The 12,397-nt window shown below is 36.7% G+C and overlaps 1 protein-coding gene across 3 annotated transcripts in view; it reads left to right on the top strand.

Annotated features, from left to right (window-relative positions):
- The window catches only part of dnah9 (dynein, axonemal, heavy chain 9), a 105,810-nt gene that overhangs the window by 33,768 nt on the left and 59,645 nt on the right, over positions 1-12,397 (top strand). For all 3 annotated transcript variants that reach the window (XM_058793329.1, XM_058793327.1, XM_058793330.1), the window contains exons 28-31: positions 228-332; positions 7,058-7,215; positions 8,220-8,358; positions 9,920-10,207. In XM_058793329.1, the coding sequence (XP_058649312.1) occupies positions 228-332; positions 7,058-7,215; positions 8,220-8,358; positions 9,920-10,207 (690 nt within the window). The remainder of the gene's footprint in view (positions 1-227; positions 333-7,057; positions 7,216-8,219; positions 8,359-9,919; positions 10,208-12,397) is intronic.

Here is a 12,397-nt window from a genome sequence, read left to right as displayed (position 1 = left end):
ATGAATGTGGGTTTGCAAATGCTGCTCATCCATCCAGAAAACTTCTGCTTAGCTTTTGTTGTTCTTGTTTATAAGCTGGAATTTCAGTGGAGCAGGAACCGTGAGCTCGTTTCTAGAAAACAAAAGACGCCCGCATAATTTCACATGCTTCTGTTTGTTGCGATTGATGCTTTCCAGCGATGCACCCGTAACTCTGTGCTTTCTCTCGCTCGATCTGTCTTTCTCAGTCGTGTGGCAACATCTACAAAGGCCTGGCACAGACCGGAGCCTGGGGCTGCTTCGACGAGTTCAACAGGATCTCGGTGGAGGTGCTTTCAGTGGTGGCGGTGCAGGTGAGTGACTTACACCCTGATGAATAAACAACAGCATAAACCCAATTTATGCCATTGGCTTAGAAACCTGTAAACTAGGGTTGTTTTTTTTTTTTTTAATTACATGATGCACCAATTAAATAATCGAATGAATTGCAAAATAATCACAGATCAGTATGGGCTAAGAAATTACCCCCAGAAGATCTTGTAAAGTCATTATTGTGTTGACTAAGAAAAGCATTAGACATTTTTTTTTTTTAAGTAGCTTTAGAAAGAAATATTTTGATTCAACATAAATAATGACATTAAAAGGAGAGAAAAAAAACAAAAACAATTTCATATATACAGTATACTGTATATGATATTTAAACTAATAAAATAAACTAAAACTACACTGAGGTTTAGTTTAAGGTTATTTTTTTCAACCTTATCACTTAAAAACCATTATTGTCATGGTGCAAGATGCTTAAAAAAGAGCCCGGGCTCATGAAAATGCGTATAAATAATACGCTAAATAAAAACGAAAACTTGTGATATTGATACGCAAAAATGGACTTTGGCATTCATATGATACACACGTGTTTGCATGCATATAATACGCAGTTTTCGCGTGTATATGATACGAAATTTGTTGGCGTGCATTATGATACGCAGTTTTCGCGTACATATGATACGCATCTACCCCACAACCCTAATCCTGCCCATCGCGTAGCATATACACGCCAAAGTCCATTTTTGCGTATCAATACCACGAGTTTTTGTTTTTATTTGGCGTACTATTTATACGCACTTTCATGAGATCGGGTTGTTAATTTAAACTAAAACTACACTGGTTGGGGGGTCTGATACCCCTAAAGAAGGCTTGATCCCCCTGATAGACGTCAAAACTAGATGTAGTAACCTAGAAAGTAACCTATGCATAAAATGGAGATTTACTTTTAAATATGAAGATGCATTTCTGTAGCTGACATTACCTGAGAGGTTGAAGTAAATACGCAATCACATAACTCGAGCAAGAGAGCTAATTTTTTCCTGAATATCTGCACGAATGCAAATGCAATATTGATTTAACAAGAGAGTTCAATAAACAGTAAATTAATAGTGGTACTATTGTTAGTGGTGTTTTTGAGCAATTTTACTAATGAAAATGTATAGGTAAATAAATGATCTATAAAGCCCTAGCAGAACCATCTAGAACTGTTTGTGAAATTTATCAAAACAGACAATATTCAGTACAACAGTAGCAATACTGTGTCTAACTTCTTGGTTATTGAACTGTTGTATAAATCAACTTCATATTTGCAATTGTTCAGGTATTGGGGAGAAACTGCACTCTTGTTGGTGTGATATTACTGAACTACATCATATGATATATATATAAGGGTAATTTTTTGCGCTCATATCTTGAATTTTAGACTCATAAAACTGCATTCTAATAGGCTTGTCAGTCATCCTGCATCAGGTTCATCAGCTACTGCATCAATGTAAGATGATGGACAGGTCTGGACAGGGTGGCTGCATTAAGAATCTTAATCTTTTGAATGCATTATTTTTTCCATAATTAATCGCACCAAATTGAACCATTAAATCGACAGCCCTACTTGGAATGCAATCAGGGAAAGTTTTTGCCTAAAAATAAAGATATAATGCATCAGGAAAACACTGCATGAGAAAAATCCAGCCTTTATGATTCACTCAACAGCCACATCAGCTGCTTATGTCACATCATCTCATAATGCCATGGCATCTGCTGTTTGCCATTGAGATTTTATGCCTTGCAATTCAGAGTTTACGCAAGGATGCTGCAGCACTGCAGACGCACGTACTGTAGTCGAATGAATCATCTTCATAACGCTGGCAGACTTAATTTGCTCACAATAGCTATTATGTTGAAGATGATGATGGGCATGATTATAAAGAGTTTGATGTGTAGCTGCTCGTTCATTTTGAGACGCTTTTTGTTGTGATACAGTGTGACAGGTTTTAATGGCCAGTTCCTGAAAAGGTGCACTTTTTCCTTTGAAAGCAAGAAAGACTTGTCTGAAATGTCAGGACATTGAAAAGGTGGGATAAAAAATGAATTACCTTTTCTTTTGTAGTGTTTTCAGAGAGCAGCTGTCACGAAGAACAATTTACAGTGAATCAGAACATCAGAGTAATGATAGCGAGGCGTTTGTCAGGCCGTCTGACAGGAAGCGACTGCCATTTAGCCTTATCCTTTTTAAGTAGGAGGATATTTCGCTGGAATTTAGTCCATTCAAATTTTATTCTAACAAAGACAGATAGAATCAATTTTCCATTTGGTTAAGCTAAAACAAACAGAAGGGCCTCCAGACGTATCAATATTGAGACAAATTAACCAGCTCCAGCGTTCACCTCACCGCCGCTCACCACGGGAGGGAAACAGATTTACAGAGGAGTGTCCCCAAATATCAGGCACTTCGTTTTCATCTTTTCATTAATTACAGACAACGAGGCTGTTGTCAAGCCAGGCAATTCATGGAATAGGAAACAAAAATGATCATTCTGTCCTCATTTACTCACTCTCATGTTGCTCCAAACCTGTATTGATTCACAATAAATTGCTGTAAAATTACCAGAACGACTTTACCGGTAAATGCAAAAATGCACTGTTCACACACCCTTACGAAAAAGAAGTTTATTCAAATGTACTATTAGTATACTTCTTTTAAACTAAAAAACAAGAAAGTATACTTTTAGTTTACTTTTTATGTACTTCTCAGAAATGGGCTTTATGTACTTCTCAGAAATATACTTAAAATGACATTTAAATATGCTTGACTTATACTTAGAAAAAGTCTAAATATATTTGAACTATACTTGTGCTACTACAATCTGTGTTTTCATTGTTATACGGTAGGGGGCGCTAGTACACATCTTCTGTACAGAATTTCCAAAAAAACACAAGTGAAGAAGAAACCGAAACAACAGATGCTTCCACATGTAATCTAACATAATCATCAGACAAAACAGCATCAAAACTGTTATGGAATAAAATGTTGTCCAATGAAGAGGTAATAATGGCTGGCTTTGGGGTGTTGATCGACTCCATCTACGTTTTGATTATCATTCTGAATCCAATTCATAGTCTTTTTTCAGCTTTTTGTTCAAAATGTTGTTTATTTCTTTATTTTTTATTTATGAAGCTTACCCACATTCAAGTGTTTAAAAAAAGAATGCATGCCGCTAGAATAAAATGTTTTTGTTTACAAGCAGATACCCTGTTCTTTCTTTTGATGTTTTGTATGTTCAGATATTCATATAACAAAATGCATACAAATTAATACCTAAATAGGGACATAGTAGTATACTTAAAGTATGATGTATAGTTCACTTAAAGAAAACTTACAAGTATACAGTACTTGCAGTTTAAACTACTAAACTAGTAGTTTACTGAGACTATACTTCAAAGTGTACTAAAAATGCTACTACAATCAGTATACCTATAAGTTCACTTTTAGTGGCTGCAGTGCAAGCTAAAAACTTTAACTAGTTTTCTCAAATAGTGTACTCAAAGTTTACTACTGTTATACTTAAAGTATACTTAAAAGTATACATTTATATGCTAGAAAGTGGGCCGATTAAGTCCCAAGGAGTATTGAAATAATAGTACACTTACAAGTATACTACTAGTGCACTGATATTTGTATACTTACTACATAAAGTATACTTACAAATAGAGGTCAACCGATAGTGGATTTTACCGATACCGATAGCTAGGTTGGACCACACTGGCCGATACCGATTAATCAACCGATAGTTTTCAAAATGGATGCTGAAAGAAAGCTAGTGCTTTACTATTTAAAAAAAAAAAAAAAAGCAGCAACAGTACTGAACCATACTTTGTAAATGAATAAAAATATTAATATTATTTACTATATTGGTCATTAAAGTTATTTCATAATTTGCTAATGTTAAAAGAAGAAAATTTAAAATGTAAAAATATAGCCTATTAGTAGCTAATAGTGAATGTTGAAATGAAAACACTCTAACAAGGAACAATACTTCTACAGTTTTCATTAATGCTACGAATTGACTTTTATTGTTAAATGTTACCATTTAATTTCAACAGTCATGCTTAAAGATGGTCATGTTTAAATATCTACACAAGGCCATAGCATTAAAATTACATACATATGGATATTGTATGTGTACTCACACACTTTATTTGCTTCTATTTTTTTAACACTTGATAATTATTTAATCAAAAAAAAAAAAAAGAAAAAAAAGTTAGTCGCGCAGCGCTGCATCTAGGAGAACTCAGAGGTATCACACACACACACCAGACACTTTGCGTTCAGATCAAGTGGCGGTCTAAAACTATTTATTTAAATCACCAAACGGACATAAGTTTGCTTCAAGAATGAACGATGTGGCATAAATGAGTTTGAAGTTCGGTGTTTAAAAAAAACAGAGCAAGTGGAAAGAGAATGCGCGATCTATTACAGCTCTCTACATGAAGCATACCGACTTTATTAGAGCCACAGAAAGACAAACGTTTTGCTGAAAAATGCACAATACATAATTTATAGCCTAGTGTGAAGTGATTATGTACATTCACAACGATTTGGGACAAATATAATGTAATTTAATAGAAAACTATGTGAATGGCGCTATATTTCGCGGCAGGCATTTCTGTCGGCTGTATTTAAATGCGAGTCTGGAGTTTCCCGTTCTGTGCAGCGCGCAGTGTCACGTGTCAAAATAAACAACACGTGCTGTCAGTGATTTCCGCCTCTAGAGGCCGCTCTGTACTGTATAATGCCAGCGGACCCTTCTCAGCCATTCCGGCAACGGTTGCAAACCGGAAAACTATCGGCATGGATTTTTGCCGATAACCGATAGTTGTGGCAATCAACTATCGGTGCCGATTAATCGGCAAAACCGATGAATCGGTCGACCTCTACTTACAAATATACTTGAGTTCTGAACTTGTACATGCTCATACCGGTAATCTCATTCTGCGTTCACACAGAGCACATTACCAATAATTTACCGGTAACATTGCAAGTTCTTATACCGGTAAATTGCCAGAACAATTTTACTGGTACTTTTGAAAAGGTCCTGTTCACACATGATCTCTTAACAGTAATTTACGATTAATTCACCAATTAAGACTGTATGTGTGAAAGATGCTATAGTCACCATTCACACCATTAATTGTTTGGAAAAGAGCAGCTTGGACATTCTGGTAAACATCTGTTTTTGAGTTCAACAGAACAAAGTCAGTCAGATAAATAAAGATATTAAAGATAACTAAATTTTTGTTTTTGAGTACCCAAACCCTTTACTATTTCCTAGTAATTTCCACTCTCGTGTCACCCTCTTAGGCTCGTCTGCTGTTTCAGCTCTTAATGCACGTTAGTGCGTAGCTTAGCTGCTCTGCTATAGAACAGCATGCAAAATTCATGAAGGCAGTATATAGTGTGAGGTTTGGAGTTCACGTAAGGCCACGGCAGAGTAAAAGCTCATATCTTATTCCATCAGCTCTCAGCAATATCTGACTCACTCTTAATGTTATATGTCAGTGTTTATCTGCCAGCAGCCTGAACTCTATCAGACTGTGTCTTCAGTGCTGCGAGCGGCTGAATCTTTGCTGTTTCAGACACTAAACCCGTCCTCATGCGCTGTTGACAGGTTAACCGTTCGCTGTAATCCAATTAGATCTTTTTTTGATTGTCGCTTAATAAAATATTCCATTAAAGCACAGCCTGCCTGTATCCTGATCTAACATTTGTGCATGCCATTCCTCTCTCTCCACACTGACCAGTGGCTAATATGAATTTGTAATATAACATTCAATTTTATTATTTCATCAAGGTCAGTGGAGGGAGTGAAAGGAACAAGGATTTGGCCGTTTAAACACATTTACGTCTTAGTAAGACATGCCTCTTATACTGTAGGCTGTAAATGAATTATAGAGCGTAACCACGATCGCTCACTTCTCAGTGGCCTTGCTTCTGGAAGGATTTTTCACATTGATTTTCTCTAAAAGGATTTATAAAATTCTTAAAACAAGACTTTAAGCCATTAACCAAACAGCTCTGCACAGTAGAAAAAAACAGCAAAATACTCAAAATAATTTTTTCATGAAGCATGTAGCAATGATAATAGTAATACACTTTTAAATAGTTTTTTTTTTTATTGATTAGAAATATAAAAATACTGTTTTAAGTTCCCTTTGTTTTGTTTTTTTGTGTAGTTGATATATCTACATTAGATTTTTTAAGTTTTTCCAATTTATTTTCTTTGCATTTCTTCTCTTCTTGCCATTTTTATGTTTGTGTTACTTTATCCTCAATGTTGTAAGATTTTATCTGATTTTATTATGTATGTACAGTATATGCAAAAAAGTTCCAACATGTACAGAAACAGAAAGTCGCAAACTAACTTGTTTACATTGTAATGCTTGATTTTAGCAAGCAGTTTCTGCTGAGCTCCTTTGCCTCAGTTTGGCTTTTCATACTAACATTCACTTCTCTGATAAACAAGTGTTTCTGTTAAACACAATCTGCATTACGCCTTTATCAGATGCTTAAATCATCGCTAACAATCTCCGAGCTCATGGTTGGTCTCTCTTAAAAGTTTATTTTCATTAAGTGACATCCAGCTCCCTGTTGTGCTCTCTTGTGTTGATTTATTCTCTCTTTCTCATTGGTGTTTAAGTGCAACTAACATACATTCTGTTCCATTTACATTTATATTGCTGATGTGTGATCCATCAGGTCAAAAGTATTCAAGATGCCATTCGAGACAAAAAGAAGAGGTTTAACTTCATGGGTGAGGATGTGAACCTGGTCCCATCAGTGGGCATCTTTATCACCATGAACCCGGGCTACGCCGGCAGAACTGAGTTGCCAGAAAACCTCAAGGCTCTCTTCAGGTGCGCTGCGGATTTGCATTTCATTAGGTGCCATTTGCTCTTAAAGGGGAATTCTGCCATTTTAAATATCGACATCTGCATCCTGGTTATAAGGAGATTGGATGCACCTGTGCTTCTTTATAACAGATTTAAAATGATTTTTTGCATTTCAAACAATAAATAACTTTTTTCCCATTAGATCTGTTTTCCTCTGTAGAGTCAGCATTCACGAACACATTTTAATTTGACCGCCTATAGTTTATTTGTGTCTGCATACTCATAAAAATAATACATATTCATAAACATCAAGCTGTCAAACAAAGATGAGCTGCATTTCCAGCCAGGTGTTGTTCTCCGTTAGATGAATACTTACAACTAAGGCAGATTATGTTAATTACCATAAATGTTTTTTTTAGTTTTTTTTTATTATTATTATTCTGAAGTGATGCCTTTTTATTATTATAATATATTATATTATATGTATTTTTATGGATCAGGCAGGTATAAATGCCATTAGGAGACCAGAAAGATGGTCAAAAGTTATGAAAATAGATGAGAACTAAACACACAAACAGTATAATCACTGTATGATATTCAAAAATAAATGTATTGCACTTTATTCTGATAGTCCACTTTAGACAATCTACCAACTACAAGTTACATGTCAACTAGCAGTCATTATAGTAGTCGTCTGTCTGCTTAATATCTGCTAACACTGTATTTTAAAGTACATTCTACTGATTATAAGAAACTTTGCAAACACGTCAACGTATTCTACTAACCTGAACCCTAACCTAACAGTTGACTAATAGTCTGATGAGAGTTAGTTATATAATATAATGTCTAAAGTGGACTATCAAAAAGAAGTGTGAGCAACAAATGTTTTAGTGCTGGAATAAGCCGTCTCTAAATACGTGTCTATAGTCGGTTACTGTATAACAAACTGTATGTAAGTGTGACAGGCCTCATCTGCATGTTTGTTGCGTTTGATTCAGTCATGATGTTGTTTCGTTGTGTTTTTGCAGGCCGTGTGCGATGGTGGTGCCAGATTTCGAGCTCATCTGTGAGATCATGCTGGTGGCCGAGGGTTTCCTCGAGGCTCGACTTCTGGCCAGAAAGTTCATCACTCTCTATCAGCTGTGCAAGGAGCTGCTCTCCAAACAGGTTTAGACATCTCACACTGTCGCTCCAATGCAGTTAGCAGCTGTGTTACATAAAGGCTTCGACTTGTTAAGCTAGAGCAGTTTTCACAGCCGTTTGTTTATCTGTCATTGTGATTTTATTTGATTGCGATGTTATGAGACTCCCAATTGCTTTCTAATAAAAATGTTGTCAATCCCGCTATCATACTTCTGTTACTCTATAAATAGTTTTTATGTACATCTGATACAGGCCGTGAAAGAGAGAAATCAAAGACTTTATAATTCACGGTGTTTCAGTTGCAGTAGCTGCGTTGATTCTAAGTCTCTCTCATTGTCGTTCTCTTCTGGTTTTTTGCCAAAACGTGTTTTTCTCAGGATCACTATTACTGGGGATTTGCTAATTCTAACATGGTATAATTGTGTTAAAATGCTAGCAACAAATGCTAAACATTTTAGAAACACGCTATCACAGTGTTAAACATGCTAAAAATGCTAGCAACATGCTAAAAATGCTAGCCATGTATTGAACATGTTAGAAACAGGCTAGCATAGTGTTAAACATAGCATGTTAAAAATGCTAAACATGTCAGAAACATGCTGGCATAGTGTTAACATGCTAGATACATGTTAAAAACATGCTAATGTATGTTAGCAGCATGCTAAGGGTTAGCCATGTCTTAAAACATACTAGTAAATGCAAAATCATGTTAGTCATGTGCTAAATATGAGCTGTTTCTCATTTCGGAGGCTGTGCCCTCCGGGGGTCGCATTTGTAGGCTGTATACGTCATTAAAGATGTTTTATTTAAGAAAAGTAACCACAACAAAATTGATTGTTATTTCTTGTGAGATGTTATTTCTTTTTTTTTACTTTGCAATTTATTGGTTACTTTTCTTAAATAAGACTGCCCCGATGATGTATGCAGCCTTCAAATGCGACCTCTGGAGGATGCAGCCTCTGAAGTGAGTTGCAGCTATGCTAGAAAAATGTTAGCATAATGTTAAAACATGCTAGAAACATGTTAAACATGCTAACAACATGCTAATTCATGTTAGCAATGTGCTAAAATATGTTTGCCATATGGTAAAACATTGTAGAAACATGCTAGCAACATGTTAAAAGATGTTTCCAGAGTGCTAAAACATGCAACCAATATTATAAGTCAAGTTATTCTAGTAACATGTTAAAACATGTTAGCACTGTGTTAAATCATGCTAACAATATGCTACAACATGACAACAATGTGTTAAATCATGTTAGCAAATTGTTAAAACATTATAAGATGCTAGCAATGTGCTAAACCATGTTATTTTATTGACTTTCTCTAACTTCTCTGAGTAAAACCTTTAAACTTAAACCTTTTTGAAGTTATTTTAAACTTTCAGACCCGGCTTTGTCAAGCCAACATCAAAGTTTGTCATCAAACGTTCTTCATCTAGTTATTAGTCAGTGTGTAACAGCGTTTCAGCTGCAGTAGCTGCACTGATTCCACTCTGTTATTCTGTGATTCAACTCAGTGATTCTGTGACTGATTCTCTCTCAGCCTCTCTCTCATTGTGTCCTGCCATGTCGTCCTGTTTCAGGATCACTATGACTGGGGCCTGCGGGCCATTAAGTCGGTGCTGGTTGTGGCTGGTTCGCTGAAGAGAGGAGATCCGGGCAGAGCGGAGGACCAGGTGCTGATGAGAGCGCTGAGAGACTTTAACGTCCCTAAGATCGTGACTGATGACATGCCTGTGTTCATGGGCCTAATCGTGGACCTGTTCCCAGCGCTTGACGTGCCCCGCAAACGGGACATGGACTTTGAGAAATTCGTCAAGCAGTCCGTGCTGGATCTCAAGCTGCAGGCCGAGGACAACTTTGTGCTGAAGGTGATCTATATACTGATATACTGATCTATCTGTATATTTATTTTGGAAAACTTTTACTTCAATAAGTTGCATAATATCTTTTTCTCCACCTCATTGCATAAAACTATATCCTTCCTCCTTATTTCAAACTCAAGAATTCGCCGCTCCCTCTGAGATGCAAAATTCTTTTGGATTCTAACTGATTCTTTCTAATGAACCTGCTACATCGGTTAACAAATCACACTGAACGATTAATTCGCAAATCAGATTGATCCGATTGCAGCTATTCTTGAGTGAGTGTAAAGTGAGTGTAGTTGATGGCATGAAAAGTTACTAATGCCAAATTTTAGAATTGATTATTATAAATAAAATCTAGTGTGTTTGCATAGCGTTCCTCTTGATGTTAACACATTTTACCCCATGTCACATCTATACAGTTTATTTTTATACTATTTTTCACCACAAATTTTGTTTTTCTTACTTTTTAAAATACTATATGGTATATTATTGCAAGTACTTCATCCACCACTGATTTTATGCTACATTTTTACTCAAAATTCATCCAAAAAAAAGAAAAGAAATTGTATATTATTTTCTGTCCATTGACATAAATGTCAGTAGAATTTGAAATCGACAAGAGAAGATAAACATGTCTATTAATCAACCAAGTGGGCATGACTGTCAAACGATGTCAATAATTTCCAAATGGCCAAACATCGGACAGCCAATGACTTAATGTAATGATTAATCAGCTCAGTGTTGCTGCAGGAGTTGTGTGAGTTGAGCAAGTGTCATCTCTCGCTCCATGCTTTCTTTCCTCATCAAGGAGCAAGAAATGAAGAAGCCGATCAGAACGCTTTGAGCACTGATGGGAAATTGCTGTCGTTTCAGTCCGCTCTCATACTCTGTTCCAGACAGCCTGTCATTTTGTGCACTTTTTGCCAAAGATCTTACACTGGTCCCTTTTGAAACTAGTATCGTTTGAGGAGAAACAAAATGACGATTTCAAATTTACGTCTTCGGACTAGTAATAACCATTGATCTCACGTCACTTTGTGATTGACAGGCGGCTTCGAGGTTCATCAGGACTCAAAGAATCATCCACTGAACCAGTGCAGTCCTGATCGATGCCGCGCTCACATTTTTTCTTTTTCGGGTTGCACATTATCTTCCTTTTAGTGCCATAAACCTGCTGTTGTGTTTCAAGCAAATAGACATTAGTGTCAAAGCAGTCTGGAAGTGGATATATTGGACAAATCAAAGATAGCAGGAATTACAGTGTAATAGCGCCTCAGGTGCCGGAGCACAGCTCTAATTCTGAGCATTAGGATGAGCTCTGGATATCAGCCGCTGCGTTCAGCAGAGCCAGGGGAAATAAGTGCAATCTCACACGGGTCAAAGAACCACAGAAACAACATAACAGCACTCCATCAGCAGAGGCCGGCGCTCCACCGCATGTTTAACTCTTCACAGTGAGAGGAGAGACGCGGATCAGCGTGCAGCGGCCCGCAGTCTGACCGTCTGCGCTCTGATTGGCTGGAGGGCAGATGCGAGAGGAGGAAGAGGTGCGTTCTTAAGTAGGACTTTAGCCACATCTCTGATAGACATCAGATCAAAGCAGCAATCAGGAAACCCTCAGAGATGCCAAAGCAGCGCTGAAGAGCCCGACGGGGAGCTGCATCAATGCCATTGATTGAACATGCCATCAGATCCAAGATGAAAATCTCACGCTTCTGCTGCGCTTGGTTCTCAGAGGGAAGCAGCTCACTGTAAAAATGTTTATCATACTCATAATGCTCCAGCAATCATCTAACCGCAGTAAAACTACCGTCTGTGTACTTACAGTTGTAATGTGTCATTATGAAACGCTCTGTAGTATGTCTGTCAGATTTTTGGCAGCTACCATATTTCCTGGAATATGTCATGTTTTGATCATCTGAAGTGTCTTATGACTTGTGTTCTAAATCAAATAATATAATACCATTAGAGATCAGGCATGCGTAATTTATTTTACCAAAGAATGTATTCTTTGGTGCGTAATGTAACTTATCATAGAAATATGATGTTTATTTTTTGTTAGTATAGCTGTTATAGCACCCTTTATAGCACAATATATAAAAGTTGGCATGTTTTTTTTTTTAGAACTATATGCTGCCTGCAAATGTTCACCAAGTTTTGAGTTTTAGTTTAGGAATTATAGGCTTTTGGGTT

The sequence above is a fragment of the Onychostoma macrolepis genome, chromosome 12, assembly GCF_012432095.1.
Source record: "Onychostoma macrolepis isolate SWU-2019 chromosome 12, ASM1243209v1, whole genome shotgun sequence".
NCBI lineage: Eukaryota > Metazoa > Chordata > Actinopteri > Cypriniformes > Cyprinidae > Onychostoma > Onychostoma macrolepis.
Note: the sequence above shows the minus strand (reverse complement) of the source record. Positions and strands in the feature narration are given on the sequence as shown.